This window comes from Pyrus communis, chromosome 14, assembly GCF_963583255.1.
Source record: "Pyrus communis chromosome 14, drPyrComm1.1, whole genome shotgun sequence".
NCBI lineage: Eukaryota > Viridiplantae > Streptophyta > Magnoliopsida > Rosales > Rosaceae > Pyrus > Pyrus communis.
Genome location: NC_084816.1, coordinates 17,125,815 through 17,144,189, shown reverse-complemented (window position 1 = coordinate 17,144,189; position 18,375 = coordinate 17,125,815). Strand labels below are relative to the sequence as shown.

Here is an 18,375-nt window from a genome sequence, read left to right as displayed (position 1 = left end):
AAAACATGTTTCGTTTTTTAATACTAGATGGTAGGGGCATACATTTGATGCAAATGATCAAACTAGCTTGGACTTGTGATTGTAGACTTCTGAAGCTAACTTGGACCGTTCAGATGGATGCGAGTAAGAGAAAAATGAAAATAATAAGAGGACGAAATGACATTTTCCCCCCACATTCACAACATTCAAATTGGGTTATTAAATTATGAACATGTTATTGGTGGCTACAGATTACTAAGCTTTGAGTTGTCTCATAAATTGAATAAAAGAAAGGTTAATTTGTTGACTTAGACATCGGCTTAGGGATTTGAAGAAGCCATTTTTTTTTTTTTTGAACTCTTAATTAACAATTCAATATATTGTAAGATATAATAAAATAAAAATAAAATAAGAAACGGGTTGATATACATTTGAACAAAAAATGGCAAACTTTGTATACATATAAGAAAACTAGGTGCGTGGAATTTTGGGAACCCTAGAAGTTACATTTCAGAGAATTCCTTACTTCCATTGCAAGCTCGGCGGAGATCTCAGCCAATCGAATCTAGTGAAAGAGGTAGAAGTGTGAAAAGAGAAAGAGAGAGAAGGCAGCATAGTGTGAAAAGCCTTTACCACTATAAAGGGTATCTTCATAACTTAAACTCGAGAGAAAAAAAGTCAATGATGTCATCTTTCACATGTATTAATTTTGTCTCTCTTTGAAACGTTTTTAAAATGTTTTCTTAATATAAAATTAAGTATTAAAAGTATTTCTCCTAGTATAAATAAGGCTATTTAGCCATTAGAAAGGAGGGAGAAACACACGCACTATTTTGGAGAATTTCATACCCTACAAGGTGTTTTCTATCCATGTTCTTAATAATATTTTGTTTTATAGTTGATTGTAACTAATTTTTGTTCGCTAGGGCGATGCCTTGAGCCTTAGCATGAATATGTAGTCTTCATTTAATTGCTTATGATGTTATGCAAGCATACTTTGAATTATTAATCATTGTGTTTAAACTGTCTCTATATCTTAATACTTCACTACCATTAGGATGTATAGATAAGTAATCAGATGCAATTCGGTCGGAATGCCACCAGAGGATTGAGTATTGCTTCTTGTGATTGATAGTTGTAAGTTCACCTAGGGCGAATGCCACGTCTTAGAGGTTGCATGGTTTTTCAAAAGGTTTTCATAAAGCATAATGAGTCAAATATGTTTATATTTGATCTAAATGCCACAAACAGATTGCATGTTTAATATATGTTCTACCTTGAATGCCACAAGTAGAATATGCATAAGGAAAACCTAACCTTCAAAGTTGCATGTGTAATTCATAAATAATTGGTAAAACTACATAAGATTCTTAAAATGATGGAGGAACCCTAGTGTCCTTTTATCATTATTTATTGTTCCCCTTCAAATTGGTTTCTTTAATTGTTTTAATTTAAAATTCATTTTTAATATTCTAGGTCATAAAATCAAACTTTTCGAAACTTTGTTTTGAATAGTTAATTAAGAATTAGTTTAAACACTAATTATTCAATCAATCCATGTGAGAACAACCTTGTTTGAGCTATTATACTACGATAACTTTGTTCTCTTGCAAATATTTTTATCCCTGCTTTTGCAGGTGGTAAAAATCCTATCAGGAAAGAAGAAGATGAATATGAATTTGCTGTTTTTTTGTTTTTTTTTAATGTTAATATAATTTTTAATTTGATTTATTTTTCTATTTATTTATGATAAAGGTAAGTTTGTCATTAAAGGGGATAAAACTGAAATAAAACCTCGGGCTCAGGGAGTGTCCGTGTAATTTTTCAAATCTAAAGAAGTTTTACAAAAGTATGATAAATTTCAAAAGGTGTTAGTGTAATTAACTATTTTCTTGAACAAAGACTGAATGCTTATGGTAATTTGAATTACTATTGTAATTTTTTTGTATGAAAAAATCCTTCACATATCAGATTTGCATCCTAAAGAGCCATTGTAATTAGAAAATCAAAATTTCCCGCAACAAGTATAATTCTGTTTGGAAATTTCAACAAAATACGGATAGAGATTGGATATGGCAGAAAATGCTCCAACCATGAGTCCCGGGCACGCACAATTATTGGTATCCTTTGTGGAGTGGAGACTTTTTGACAAAACCAGTGTGGGGTTGCATGCAGATTACCGTAGCCAACTTGCCTAATCCACGTTTCAAACCAACCAAGTAGGCATTTGTGGACGAAATTCCAACCATTCAACTAAATTCAATCCAAAACCATGATTGAAATAGCACGACTTAGGGTCAACAATTAAACTGGTAAATTTTAACCAAACATTCTCGATTTCATTAAATTTGACAGCTACATTAACTCTGAGATCAACAATTACTGGAATAATACAAATTTCTAACAGAATATAGCCTAAAATACACTTTGAACCTGCAACTTGATCGCCCGATTCTGATGGTTCGGTACAAACGCGAGTAAGATCATACTCACCACTTATTCGTCGTTATCAAAACAGTTTGTTACCCAGTTGAGTAGTGCATTGTGAAGATTTGGAGTCATTTAAACTACTCGTAACTGGAATTCGACCTCATTGTGTACTCTGCCACGAGCTGAGCGAAAGACGATGATTTGTTTTCCAGCAATCTTGCAGGGGAGTCATATTCCTCAATAAGCCCTGCAACACAATCGAAAATACATTCAAGTAAAAAACTATGAGGACCATTTGGAAAGTTGAATGGATTCATATTGGCAATACTAACCATGACTTAGAAGCAGAACCATGTCACTGTCAAGAACAGAAGTTATACGATGCGCAATAGTAATGACTGTGCAGTCAGTAAAGTGTTGTCGAAGGGTCTGCTGGATCAGATTATCCGTAGCTGTATCAACTGATGCAGTAGCTTCATCAAGCACCAAAACTTTACTTTTCTTCAGGAGCACACGGCCAAGGCAGACCAGCTGTCTCTGACCCATACTCCAGTTCTCTCCATTCTCGCTAACTGCAGCAATTGTCAAACATAAGCATAAATAATTTCCATGACATAGAATGGAATTGAGAGCATCTATATAGCCTCTATGTTAGAACAAACCTGTGGAATCTAGCTTTCCTTCCTTCTTCCTGACTTCATCTCCGAGTTGGCACTTATCGAGGGCCTAAACCAAATAAAAGACATTTTAACAAGTGACGCCAATGTGGAACTGAAAAATCAGATAATGATGAACATTTAGTGGAAACAGAATTCTGATCAACCAACCTCCCAAATTTGTTCGTCTGTGTACTCTTCAAGCGGGTCCAGATTGCTTCTTACAGTCCCTTCAAACATGGTTGGGTCCTGAGGGATAATGCTCAACCTAGACCGCAGATCATGCAGTCCAATTAAAGAGATATCAATACTATCTATCAAAATCTGGCCAACAGAAGGATCAACAATTCGGAAAAGGGTCTGTATGAGAGTTGATTTGCCACTGCCAGTTCTCCCCACAATCCCAGTTTTCATTCCTCCAGGAAAGGTACACGTGAGACCTCGCAACACAAGTGGCATGTGTGGTGCATACCGGACCTATATAAACATGAAATAAAATTATAAACGTAATTGATCCTTATTGACAGTATGGACAATATGGAATAATGGACAGTATGGTATACTGTCAGTATGGCAGGGAATATTGCAGTCAGTATGGAAGGGCACGTGAAAAAGGAATGTTGTATTATTCCTTGACAGCTAGTCAGTATGGTTGCTGCATTATTTTTCTCTAGTTGCTGCATTATGGACAGCAAGCACAACACACTGCATTGCATTTGTTTATTGCATGCGTATGTGTGCATGCGTGTATGTAAAATATGTATAAAACACTGCTGCCGTTGCAGCAGTTTAATCAGAAAAAGAACAACAAGTTGAAACCAAAATCGTAAGATGGTATCAGAGCAGGAACCATAGGGTCCTGCCTCTGTTGTTTATTCTTCTAGCCTGTTCTTCTTCCTCTGTTCATCATTTGTTGTGATGGCAGAAGATATCCCATCTAGTTCTGAGGCTACAAGTTCCCCAACCCTAACACCAGCCAACATGATACACGGGGAGAGCAACCCACGACTGTGCACCGTGTTGTTGAATGAGTTCAACTACTTGCCATGGTCACGAGCTATATCTCTTGCTCTAGGAGGAAGATCGAAACTAGGGTACGTAAATGGAACCATCAAGCCTCCAGATTCTTCCTCAGCTAACTTTGATGCATGGCACTCAAATGACCAGCTTGTTATGTCCTGGATACTTAACTCGATGGAGCCCAAGTTGTCCGAGATCTTCAGCTACTCAGATTCTTCACACATCTTATGGGAATCGATCAAAGAAATGTACGGCAGTCAACACAATGCTGCCCGTGTGTTTGAACTGAAGAAAAGCCTCGCTGGACTTAAGCAAGGTAATCAAACTTTCATTCAGCATCTTGGAAGCATGAAATCTATGTGGAATGAACTTGATCTATACCGTCCACACACCACTGAATCCGCTGCACTCTTGAAAAGGGCTGATGAAGATAAAGTGTTCCAACTATTGGCAAGCTTGGGAGTTGAGTATGAAGACTTGCGTAGCCACTTACTAATGACTCCTGAGCTACCATCGTTCGTCAACGTGTGTCATGCAGTCCAAAGAGAGGAAACTCGAAGGAAAGTAATGCATGTTGAGCCTCGGTCTAGCCCAGAAGCTAGGGCTTTCACCAGTAACCACAACTTCACTAGTGAAAGGTTTTTTAATGGAAAGAAAGCTGACTGGAAATGCACATACTGCAACACCAAGGGGCACGTAAGGGAAAAATGCTGGATTTTACACCCTGAGTTAAAACCTAAGTTTAACAAGGAAGGAAAAATGATCAGGGATGGGAAAGGGTTTACGCCTAAAGCCTTCCAATCTAAAGAGATGTCAAACTTCACCTCAAGCCCTTTCTCCCTGATCAATGAGTTTGCCGCCTTTCTCCAAAAGAAGAGTGATATCGCTGAGGGTAACAATGTCACCACGGAAAATTCCACAGAAATGCTTGGAAAATTTGCTGGTTTTTTGGCAAATTCAAACACCACTACATCCGGCAATATCCCAGGTATCATTTGTGCACTTTCCACGGCTCTCAATCTCACACACGATTTTTGGATTGTAGACTCAGGTGCCACTGACCATATAACCAACAACCAAGCTTGTCTCCATGAGTTTCAAAAATTACCTAATCCTACTCATGTGTCTGTAGCAAATGGGAAAGGGGAACCAGTCCTAGGAAAAGGAAAAATTAAATTGATGGGGAGTGATGTAGAGTCTACGGCACTATATGTACCCTCATTTCCATTTCAGCTTCTGTCCATAGGAAACATCACACATACTTTGAACTGTCTTGCTATTTTTTCTCCTCACACAGTTGTGTTTCAGGATCGAGTCACTCAGAAGAAGATTGGTGAGGGTTTTTTCTTAAATGGTCTGTACTACATCTCAAAGGAGTTCAATCAAATTAAGGAACCCATTGCCACCCTAAGCCATGTCCAGAAGCATCAACTTTGGCACCAACGTCTCGCTCATCCCTCCGAACCAGTAATGTCTAAATTATTTCCAAATTATTGTACCAACACACATGAGTGTGAGATCTGTCAAATGTCAAAAGCCACTAGGCTACCTTTTGTACCCTCTAAATCTAGAACCAGTAAACTCTTTGAAGTTGTACACTCAGATATTTGGGGACCTACCCGTGTTGAGTCATTTGATGGGTACAAGTATTTTGTTACATTCATAGATGACTACTCTAGGGTTACCTGGTTATATCTCTTAAAGTCTAAAAGTGAATTTTTTACAGCTTTTCAAGACTTTCATAAGCTAATAACCAACCAATTCTCCTCAAAAATATATACCTTACGGTCAGATAATGGCACCGAGTATACCTCCAACAATCTGTCAAACTACTTGAGCAGTCATGGTATCTTGCATCAAACTAGTTGTGTGGGTACACCACAACAAAATGGTGTTGCCGAACGCAAGAATAGGGATTTATTGGAGAAAACTAGGTCTCTTATGTTTCAGATGCAAGTTCCCAAGAGATTCTGGTCCCAAGCACTCCTCACTGCAGCCTATATCATTAACAGACTTCCCACTCGTGTCCTGAATTCCAAATCACCCTTTGAAGTTATGAAGGGAAGAACTGCTGATTTAACTCATTTCAGGATTTTTGGATGCACTTGTTATGTTCACGTTCAAGCAAATCATCGTGATAAACTCGAACCTCGAGCTATCAAGTGTGTGTTTATGGGGTACTCGAGTTCTCAAAAGGGATACAAATGTTATAACCCACACACTGGGAAGCTGGTTGTTTCTAGGGATGTACGGTTTGATGAACTAGTTCCTTTCTTCAACAATCACTCCCCGAATAGTTCTCAGGGGGAGAGTCTAATGGATATTTTTCCACTACCAACTCTTGCTGAAATCCATACAGACACCCCCCCATACCACCCTATAAGTGATTCCCCAGTTGATGAGATGGTCAGTGAAGATATATCTCGTGCCCCAGCACCAGTTGTTGCCACACAACCAATTGTAGCAGCACCAAAAAAGAACCCAACTCGCGATCGCAATCCTCCTCTACGGCTGCAAGAGTACATCACTTACAGTGCAAGGCATCCCATTTCTGAAGCTCTTACTTATCACAAACTGTCAGCATCTCATGCATCCTTCCTAAGTCAGGTGACAAATAATGTTGAGCCTAAAAACTTTCAAGAAGCAGTATGTATGCCCGTGTGGAGAGAAGCCATGCATAATGAGCTCAAAGCACTAAACGAAAATCAAACCTGGAGTGTGGTAGACCTTCCCAAAGGGAAGAAAGCCGTAGGGAGTAGATGGATTTACAAGACCAAATTCAATTCCAATGGTACCATTGAAAGACACAAGGCACGATTGGTTGCACGGGGGTTCACTCAAACCTACGGTATTGATTACAAGGAGACTTTTGCTCCCGTCGCCAAAATGAACACAGTAAGGGTGTTGTTATCAGTAGCAGTCAACCACGACTGGCCCTTGTTTCAAATGGATGTTAAAAACGCATTTCTTCACGGTGAGCTTCAAGAAGAGGTGTACATGAAGCTACCTCCAGGACACCCTCAAGAACAAGAACCTACCAAAGTCTGCAAGCTTCATAAAGCTATATATGGACTTAAACAGTCTCCTCGAGCTTGGTACGCCAAACTGAGCTCCGTTCTTGAAGTGGCAGGGTTCAAAAGGAGTCATGCTGACTCCTCTCTCTTTGTTCGAAGTGGTGTCCAAGGGAAGCTCATAGTTCTTATATATGTTGGCGACCTTATCATCACGGGGGACAACATGGATGAACTCGAGGCTCTTAAACGGTCGCTTCACCAACAGTTTGCCATTAAAGACTTGGGAACCTTGAAATATTTTCTGGGAATTGAGATGGCTACCTCTTCCAAGGGTCTATTCTTGAATCAAAGGAGGTATGTTCTTGACCTTCTTAAAGAAGCACATATGGTCAACTGCAAACCTGCTCGCACCCCACTTGCTAGCAAACTTCAATTGGATGCTCCAGGTAAACCCCTATCAAATCCTAATGTGTATCAACGCATGGTTGGGAAACTCATTTACCTCACTATCACAAGGCCTGATATTGCTTACTCCGTTAGCCTTATCAGTCAGTTTATGCATTCTCCTACATTGGTTCATTGGGAAATTGTCAAGAGAATCCTCCGATATCTCAAGGGCTCGATCGGCAGAGGCATACTCATGCAGAAAAATGAGTCTAACAACATTCTGGCCTATACCGATGCTGACTGGGCTGGTAATTCCCTTGATCGAAAATCCACCACAGGTTTTTGTACCTTTGTAGGTGGAAACCTTGTCACCTGGAAAAGTAAAAAACAAACAGTGGTTGCACGGTCCAGTGCGGAAGCTGAATATCGGGCCATGGCAGCAACAGCTTCTGAACTCATCTGGTTGAAGAGTCTCCTTCTTGATCTTGGCTTCACCAGCAAGGAACCCATGTCCTTATTCTGTGACAACCAGGCTGCAATGCATATTGCATCCAATCCTGTCTTCCATGAACGGACTAAACACATTGAAGTTGACTGCCACTTCATCCGCACTCAAGTTCAATCCAAAGTCATCGAAACTGTGTACACTAGAAGTCATGATCAACTTGCGGACCTTTTCACGAAAGCTCTCGATTTTACACAGTTTCAACGGTTATTGTTCAAGCTTGGATCAATCAACCCCCTTGATCCAGCTTGAGGGGGAGTATTGACAGTATGGACAATATGGAATAATGGACAGTATGGTATACTGTCAGTATGGCAGGGAATATTGCAGTCAGTATGGAAGGGCACGTGAAAAAGGAATGTTGTATTATTCCTTGACAGCTAGTCAGTATGGTTGCTGCATTATTTTTCTCTAGTTGCTGCATTATGGACAGCAAGCACAACACACTGCATTGCATTTGTTTATTGCATGCGTATGTGTGCATGCGTGTATGTAAAATATGTATAAAACACTGCTGCCGTTGCAGCAGTTTAATCAGAAAAAGAACAACAAGTTGAAACCAAAATCGTAAGAATCCTCCATTGTATGAAAGTAATAAACCAAAACAAAAAGTACCTGAAGATCACGTATATCAACTTCTCCACGTAATGGCCAAGAACGATCTGGCTTATTGGATTCTATTACAAGAGGAGGCTCACTGGGAATATTAGTGTACTGTATTAATCTCTCCACCGATATTATTCTGTTCTCCACATTGCAAAGGTTCCATATACACCAAGCTTGTAACATGTTTAGATTAAGTCCATATGTGACAGCCAAGCCCGCAATGCCTTCAGAGTAAAATATCCAAAACAAATAAGATCATGCTTAACAAACAATTCAAAAAGAATAATCAGTAACACACAAGTTGAATATCACTTGCCTGGATCAATCATCCCTGTTGGAATAGAGATCAAGAAAATCAAAGAAAACCCAAATGTGATAGATGACAACATATCCAAGCGAAAACATAGCCATTCCATTGCAGCCGCAGTATGGAACTTAGGGCGACCAAAACTATCATTCAATTTCATATTTATATCCCTGAATCTTGATCCTTGGTCGAAGCTTCTAATTGTTGTCGACCCTGAAATTGTTTCGGAAAAATGTTGTATCACTGGAGCTTTGCATACTCCAACCAACCGTGCTAGTTCTCTTGCTGAAGGAATGTAGTATTGCTGCATCAATATAAATTCGTGAGCATCCTATTTAACATGATTCTTATATATTTTTGGCTGTAACATGAGTTAATTTTTTCGTCAATAAGGAAGCCAAGTTGAGGTGAGTAAGGCATGAATAAAGAGCATCAATAGAGCATGAACAGTGAAGAATTAAAACTGAAAGATTTTCCATATTTGAATTCATGTGATAAGTTGACGTATCAGTAGAACATATAAAATAGGAGCATTCTGAAAAGGTGAGAAGAATTACCTGATACCAGATACAGATAGCAACCACAGGGATAAAAATGATGAAAACCTGCCATGCAACCTGTGACATCACCGCAATAATTCCCAAAAGCTGGATCATTGAGTTAGCTAGGCCCCCAAGTTGACTTGGCATGTTCATGTCCACTACATTTTGGTCAGTAGAAGCCTGCAAGAAATCATTGATGCGGTTACTGATTTTAGTACTGTAGCAGAGGAAGCGGAAGGTTTTAACGCAGAGAGGGAAACTACATAAAACTCATATAATTCTCTTTGAACCACCCAATCAGGTATGATATTAGAAATATATGTTGCTTACTCTGTTTAAGATTCGTCCACTTGGAGTCGCATCAAAGAAAGACATTGGAGCACGGAAAATGCAATAGTGCATTTTACTAAAGAGTATAGTTGCTGTCTTATACCCGGCTGTTGCAAGAAACGTGGCTCTGAAGAGAATACAAACAGAACTTCCAATAGCCAAAGCAACGTACACAATTATCAGTGTAGAGCTTGTAACAGCAGGTTGCGCATCCTCAGACACGGGAGTTGCCCAAGCCATCCAGTAATTGCTTCCAATTTGAAGGATCTGAAAGAGAATTTGTCCAAGCAATATAAAAGGCACAAGAGCTCCTCCGTATGCTGTGGTGATATACTTCCAGTAGACTGAAAAACCAACTCTACCTTTCTCTCTCTCTTCTTCTTGAACAATCTGCCCTTTTGACTCACCTAAATCATCTGTTTTACTATTCTGAACATCAATGCTTTCTTCTTTTTGGACAAGCCCATTAGTACTAGCCAAATGTGCATCTTTGTTTCTCACAATTATTTGTTCAGCAGGCCCTTCCTCTACCGAGTTAAGCGAGGACAAAGATTCTTCGTGTGCTCCCACAAGTTCCTTAAAATCAGTTCCGGAACTAAGAATATCATTGAACTTTCCAGCTTGAGTAATTCTTCCGTCCTTCATGACCTGATGATAAGGAGTAACTTTGAGCAGACAGATACCAAGTAGATAATAACACGTATTACAAATTGGAATTTCAAGAAAAGCTCTGCGGATACTTTACCAATATAAGGTCAGCGGCCGGCAAGAACTCCACTTGATGAGTGACATAAATTACTGTTTTCGAACTTAACAAGCCCAGTAAACATTCCTGTAGTGCAATTGTCAATTAAATAAATTAATGGTCAAATCATACATCAGTTCAGGCCAAGCAAAAGAATATTATGGATGCATTGTCACTAATTCTAAGATGCGAAGAGTTTTGAAGATTCAGTTTATTACGTATATGCAATCACATTGGATTAGAGAAATGAAATACCTTAAAAAGGTGGGATCCTGTATGAGCATCAACGGCACTAAAAGGATCATCAAACAGGTAAATATCAGCATCTTGGTACAAAGCTCGTGCAATTTGTATTCTTTGCTTCTGCCCGCCACTTAAATTGATTCCCCTCTCCCCTATAACCGTCTGATCACCAAATGATAGAATCTCCAGGTCCTTCTTTAACGAACATGCTTCAAGAACCCTCTCGTAACTTTCTCTGTCCATCTCTTTACCAAACAATATGTTTTCTTCTATCTTTCCACTCTGTATCCACGGGGACTGAGAAACATAGGCCTTTGTCCCACACAACTTAAGAGTCCCAGATATCTTTGGAACTTCTCCTAGAATGCAAGAAAGTAAGCTCGACTTACCTGAGCCAACAGTCCCACAAACAGCAACCCTCATACCATGGCTCACGTTGAAATTTACATCCTTCAATGTTGGATTAGGGGAAGATAAATCCCAAGAGAAATTCCCATCAATTATCTCAATTGCTGTATCGGAACTACCTCTTGGGACGTTCTCTATAACATCTGGCTGCAAGTCATCAAGACAAAGGAATGATGCAATTCTATCAAGAGACACCTTAGTTTGTGCTATCATAGAAATTGTGTCTGGAAGATTGAAGATAGGCTCTTGAAGAATCCTGAACGTTGCAAGTGCAGATAAGATCTTCCCGGATTCGAGTGGGATTCCTAAAAGCATGCAAACAACAAAAGTGACGACAGACACAAATGTTGGGGCACCCCAGAAGGCAAATGTGGTCATGGCCGAAGTATAAACAAACTTTCGCAACCACCCTTCCTCCGACTTCCGGAGTTCATTAATTTTAGCCAAAAACTTCATCTCCCATGCTTGAAGCTTGAGAATTCTCATGTTCCTCAAGATCTCAGATGTTGCCTTCATCCTTTTATCTTTTGACTTCATTAACTTGTCCTGAAACTTCTGCTGCAAGGACCCCAAAGGAACATTTGCCAACATAACAATTATCGTTGCAATCAATGTTGCAATAGCTGCAAGACCAAGATTTATGTACAAAATCACTAGGGCCAAGCCAACTTGTACAAGGACCATCCATGGATCGTGCATGTACCAAGTGAAGTCACCGATCCTCTCAGCATCGACAGTCATAAAATTGACAATCTCACCGCTAGTGTGGCCCTGCTTGGACTTGGATGACAAGGTCAAACCCTTGTTATAGATCGCTGTAACAAGTGCCGCTCGGATTCTTACTCCTACCTGTTGCGTCTTAAAGAACCAGTGCCTTTGAGTGAGGCACTCCACGAGCTTTGCAATCAAAAATGCAGAAACCAAAACATAGCCTTCATTTTTGAACTGCCGTCGCCCATAGAGGTATTGGACAAATGTGTCAATCAGATATGGACCGACATAAGATGCCATTGTGTAAAAAATCGCAAATGAAGCGGTCAAGAGAATCTCTTTCCAGGCTGATAAGATTAATGCCTTCACCAGATGAAGTGTGGTAACTCTGCCGTTCCCACCACACCCAGCCTCGAGCTTACTTTTAAAACGAGGATAGGACCCAAATACACTGTCAACCTTATCTAGTTCAGGAACATCCTCAAGGTCTAATGCCTTCTTATTCCCAACCGCAATTAAAGGACCCATCCAAGCAAAGGTAAGGATGCTGAAAATTCCAGCATTCGAATAAGGGTTAACATTTGTTCCCCCCTTTGACCTATTTGACTCTCCATCATTACCTACACTAGTACTACGATTACCGTTCAAAAGGGGTTCCTCCAGAACAGCATATATGCCCTCTTTCTTCCCAAAAAACCCCACATACATGAAAAACAAACCCGAAACAACACAGACAGCATCGAAAACCAAAGATTTAATAGGCAACGAAAGATGGTCCTTGAAAAGAACAATGTCTATGACAAGGCAATAGCAAGAAATAGAGAAATAGAAACCCCACCAAACTCTCAAAAAATTTGGGAACTTATTGGATTCAGCAGAATTGGAGAATTGGGTATGCAGGTAAACACAAACTGCACCCCAAGAGAGTGTTCTAATAGCTAAATCCAAGAGGGTCACTATTTTTTCATCAGACCAACCATTTTTGTACCAACAAAAGTAGTTCAATAAACAAAAAACAAGACTAAACCCAGAAACACAGAAACTACAAATTAAAGCCTGCTTGTAGTACGAATTTTGACTATTCGAAAACCTCTGTTTCGGAGCCTCTTCTCCTCCTCCATCACCCCCCTTGAATATCCTCCACAACCAAGAGAAGAACAACACACATAACAACACTATGTGTAATGAACCGGAAAACCCACGTATAAAAACTTGTTTGAGAAGAAAATCAGTACCTGGATGCATCAGAAATGATGAGTAGTTTGAGAAGAAGGTTGAAAGAGTACCGTGGTTTGATGAATAAAAAGACTCCATGATTTCTGGAGCTTTTTGCTGGGGAGGTTCTGATATTCTGGGAGGGGTTTCAGTTTTGATTATTGAAGGAAGATTATGTGGGTTGTTTTTATATATATATATATGTGGAGGGAGATAGAGAGAAAGGGAGAGAGAGAAAGAGAGAGAGAGAGAGAGAGAGAGAGAGAGAGAGAGGGAGGAGAGTCAAATGTCAATGTGGAATTTCTTGGGGCCGAGGTTAACGTGGTGCCCAAGACACACGTGAAGGAGATAATTATATCTACGGTAGTAAAGTGACCCAAACTAGTGTTGTGTTGGTTCCTGGAAAAGACCAACAATTAGAAGTTGATCAATTGATATTGATTGTCAGATCCCATTCTTGCTGCCAAAATTGGCAGTAGCTTTGTATCCTACTTTTTCATTTTTTCTTGTCAAACCTACTTTCTTATCTTTCAAATTTAAATTTTATGTTTAAAAGTTGACATTTTCTTTAGAGATACTCTTAGAGGTTTGCGCTTAGTCAAATTGATTAAAGCAGTGCGCTCCACTTTCTGCATACAAGTTTAAATCCTCATATCTGTAGTTCATTTGTTTACCTTTGCACGTGTTAATTCAAATCTTGAGTTCGGATAAGGGACAAGGTCAAAGTGGTTTGATTGGTTATCCTAATTGTTTGGGAGGGATTAGTTATACCATAAAAACACACATAATGAGATTATGATGGGATTAGCTCTTATCTAATCACTTCTAACCCAAATTCATTGCTTATTCTATTTACCAAACGAGGCCTTAGAATTTTGTGGTTTGTTTTCACAGTAAGAAAATTGACGAATTTGGATCTTCGACAAGCACCATCCTGGCCCCCACTGGATTAAAGACTTTTAAAAAAAATCACTTATTTCGAAACACATGTTGTGACTAAAGCATTGGATTAAGCATGTCAATTGTCAAGTGGTACACCCTGATTGCATGTCAATAGTCAAGTGGTACACCCTGATTCCGAATTCCATGTAAGATATTTTGGGAATTTGATGCTGTCTTGAATTCCGATGCTTTTTAAGTGGTACGAAATACTTCAAAATACAAAGATGATCCTACTTTCAAAATTTGGAGGATTGTTGCCAAAAAGGTGAAAAAATCAAACTGCAAATTTTAATTCCGTTAAGATCAAAAGTGTTGATAACGTGTTGTAAAGGAAAATAATTTGAGAGAGAACGAGAGAATTTTATTAGAGTAATTCTTGGTATTTTACAATGTAAGTCATAGCCGACTTTATATAGTGGTGGGGCTATCCTGACAAATTACACAAATACCTCTATTTCAGTAGTAAGAATCAGTTGCCTAATCAATTGAGGAATAAATAACCTAACAATTACAGCAGATAATTAAGAAATAAATGACCTGTTCATTTGAGATATCAATGACCTATTCATTACCAATTAGTGGACGGATATAAATGTCATGCAACAAATATCATCTTATTATGTTGAACTTATACAACGACTTAGCCTAAATACTCCTACTTCTTAATGTAAAATATCGTTGGATCAAATACAAAAATATCTACAGTTGAATTAATAAAGGGATGTCCACCTTCATTTCATGTCTAAGTCGAAGATAGAATATAAATTATTCATGACCGGAACTCATTCCTTGCAATTCTATTAAAGCGAAAGAAAAAGTATATTTCATGACATATATCTTCTACTTTTAACCGAAACAATATATAATATTAAATCATTTTTTTTTCAAACATACTCTGAAGTAAAAAAAAAAAAAAAAGGAATTATTTACAGAGGAAATATTTAGTTTGACTTTCTTCAACAGAGCACCACAAGATTAATATCTTGGCTGACAAGCCACGCCAACCATCTGTTTTTATTTTTTATTTTTTGCAACAACTCTGAATCTTTTTGTTTCAACAACTAGCAGTCTTTGACGTTGGAAAGGTATTTTTAATGTCTACCAATTAACTTCAACACCTTGTGACTAATTTTTATACCAGTCAATGACTCTTATCCCAAGTTCAGAATCATCTTTGGCATCACGCAAGTAGTCGCTTTTCATTCAACACTTTCTGAGAAAAGAGGAGAGCATATAGAAAAAAAAAAAAAAAAAACAGAAAAGAAGGCATTACTTCAGTTTGGTCTGCATAAATGATACTCTCTTCCAATCAATATAAAGTTTTAAGGGCACGTCTACATAAGGTAAACAGTATCAGGAAACGGAATTGAATTCTGATTACTGAATACTTCGGTGTTTACTAATATGAAGGAATAAAAATTTAGTGGGTTCCACACAAATTTTGGAATCCAAATCCAAAATTTGGAGGAATTGGACTCCTAAAAATTAGATGGTCTTTGGGTTCCGGAGGATTGAGGGGGTCAGGAATCCATTTTTCTTACTCATTGTGCCCTCGCATAAAAGTTGAAATTCCAAAGAAACCCAAGCTCTCGTCCCCAGTGTTATCCCTCTCATTCTCCCTCACCACGGTCGCACATCCCTTGCCTTCCCAAGATACAGACACGGCCATCATCATCTTCCACAACAATTAAACCACAAAAGTAGATCAAACCACAAACCAAGAAGAATCTTGCTGCAATTTTAGTAGGTATTTTTTGAACAAAATGTCAAAAATCAAGCCCCCATACCAAACCAACGTGGTTGGCAATGAGGAGTCTTGTGGGTGAGGGGGAGTGAGTTGAGGTAGTGGAGGGTGAGAGAGAAGAGGATGGGGGAGGAGAGGAGGGTGGAGAGACGGTGGTGTTGGTGGGTATTGGAGAGGATGGTGCGGCTGCTGAGAAAGATTGGGGAGAGGGGGAGAGAGAGAAGAGGAAATAAATTAGGGTGATTAAGAATCTTCTCAAATATGCAGAAGAAAATAAAAAATATTCTTTCATATTAAATTTGTACTAAAACTTTTACTAAAAATGATTAGCAAATAAAATAGATTAGTTAAGCATTGGTACTTTAGTAATTATATTAGATTTTATTCCGATTCATATGAATTAGTAAACAGTTTATATAGATCAATGTCATTTCTACTCCAATTCCAGACAGTTTTGGTAAACAACTTCAGCAGTAATCTAATTCTGATTCCAACTCATTCCAATTCCTCCTAAATTCAATTCCCCTCAATCTGATTACGGATTAGTAAATACGCCCTAATTGCGTCACTCGTTACGTAGATGCTTGTCATGTATTTAAATTGCAAAATCACTCATCCAATAAACGATTTGCTTATTCATAAAATCATGAGATGTATAGTAATTTCTTAGATGGAAAAATTAGTATCCGTCCCTAGTTACTAATATTTATTGACTGAAATCTTATTAGTTTTCAGATTTTGATCCAAATTCCTAACATTAATGTAATAATGAATTTACATATCCATTACATAATTTTTTAAAATAAAAATTAACAATAGATTTAGAATTTTAATACTCACACCTTTATTAAACTCCTAACTAATTTTCAATTCAAAACATTCCAAAATAAATAAAAAAATTAGAATAAGTTTGTACCCATTAGCTTTTTAAAAAAAATGTTTTCAAGTTTTTAATCTTATATGTACCCATTCATGTATTTTTTTTTCAAAATTTTAATCTTAAAATGTACTCATTATTAAATATACCAATTTGTTATATGTAAAATGTACCTTTTTTTTTTTTTTTTAATATATAAAATCTATTCAATTTTTTTCTAATCCATTTTTAAACTTATATGGGTACATTCTTTTTTCTTTGATTTGAGAATGTATCCATCTCAAGTTTAATCGAAAAAATTTACTAATGTTATTAAGCCTATACATTTTTTTTTTTTTTTTTTGTGATTTTGAAAAATGTACCCATGTTTTGTGATTTTGAAAAATGTACCCATGTTTTGGTACAATAATTTTTTGATTAATTTAGATGAATGCACCCATGTTTATACACACACACACACACGCACGCGCACACACACACAATAGTATAATTTATATTTTAATATTTTTAATCACACAAATTATGGTTTTTTATTTAAAATCTCATTAATATAAACAACTATAAATTTCAATTTTTAATTTAAAAAATATAGTAACATACATAAAAATAAATTATCACATTAATTTTAGGGATTTCGATCAAAAATTGAAAACCAATAAGGTTTCAGTCAAAGAATATTCATATTCGCATCCAAAGTCTCCCTTGGTTTTCAATTTTTGACCTAGATCTCTTGACTTTCTCCGCATCAACTTTTTTCCATTTAAAACATGACATGTCACCATTTTGCTTAAATATTTTTATTTTTTTGTTAACCTAAACAACCCATCAAATATATTATTGTATGGACTCATTTATGCATATTAATTTTCAAATTTTGATACTATGAATTGAGATCTCATCTCCTCCCACAATTTAGGCAAAATAAATTATAATTAAGTTAAAATCAGAATGTTCATTTGAAATCAATGTCTCTCTTTTGTGCAAATTAAAGTCAAACTGTTCTTCCTCCTGTCATCTTTTTACTCCATGACCACTTGCCTCACCTATTCTTGTAAGCTCTCATCCGAAACGATCACCTCTCTATCTCTCCCTCCAGTACACACAGACGTAGCTTTTGTAGTCTGTCTTTTTTTCTTTTTGTGGGCTAATCAGTTTCATATGGGTACATGCCCTTGATTTTATTTGACAAAAAAGGATAAGTTTCATTCTCAATGGGTTCAAATTTTTTTTTTTCAGGAGTACATGATGGGCACATTGTTTTCCAGGAGTATGTAATGATACAAATTCTTTTTTGGTGGTTGAATGGGTACTTGCAACAAATACATTTATTTAATTTAAAAAAATAAAAAAACTAACATGAAAATCTATTAATACTAATAAGCTGAGGTGTACAGAGTGAAAGGAATTTGATAAAAAATTATAAACTAACAAGATTTCAATTAAAGAATATTCGTGGTCAGAGACCGCATCCTAAGTTTCTATTTCTTATATTCATAGAAACTGTAACCAGGTGCTCGAGCTTGCTGAATATGATTGATAACCAAAATTCTGGTCCTATATATATAGAGTTTTTTCAACCCTTTTAATGTACAATAATTTTAATCAAATGTTACTTTATTGACTCATAAACCCTAACGTAACCACATTTCTCTTACGGTGCACACGCTTATACCTCCATTTTTTTTTCCCCTCATGTATCATCAACTGAATCTTT

The 18,375-nt window shown here is 37.5% G+C and overlaps 1 protein-coding gene across 1 annotated transcript; it reads right to left on the bottom strand.

Moving 5' to 3' along the window:
* Positions 1 to 2,097: 2,097 nt before the first annotated feature.
* On the bottom strand, positions 2,098 to 13,249 carry LOC137716181 (ABC transporter C family member 3-like). The gene is made up of 10 exons (XM_068455590.1): positions 10,777 to 13,249; positions 10,522 to 10,608; positions 9,777 to 10,424; positions 9,462 to 9,626; positions 8,914 to 9,208; positions 8,607 to 8,821; positions 3,237 to 3,542; positions 3,072 to 3,135; positions 2,742 to 2,981; positions 2,098 to 2,656 (listed from the first exon to the last, which is right to left on the bottom strand). The coding sequence occupies exons 1-10, from the start codon at positions 13,195 to 13,197 to the stop codon at positions 2,547 to 2,549; spliced, it is 4,551 nt and encodes a 1,516-aa protein (XP_068311691.1). The 5' UTR covers positions 13,198 to 13,249; the 3' UTR covers positions 2,098 to 2,546.
* Positions 13,250 to 18,375: the final 5,126 nt, after the last annotated feature.

Excerpts from the sequence above, each read along its gene's own strand:
- LOC137716181 (XM_068455590.1), bottom strand. The coding sequence starts at position 13,197 with ATGGAGTCTTTTTATTCATCAAACCACGGTACTCTTTCAACCTTCTTC. Across the intron at positions 3,543-8,606 it reads TTGATATACGTGATCTTCAG|GTCCGGTATGCACCACACAT; the intron begins GTACTTTTTGTT and ends ATGTTTATATAG. Across the intron at positions 2,657-2,741 it reads GGTTCTGCTTCTAAGTCATG|GGCTTATTGAGGAATATGAC; the intron begins GTTAGTATTGCC and ends ATTGTGTTGCAG.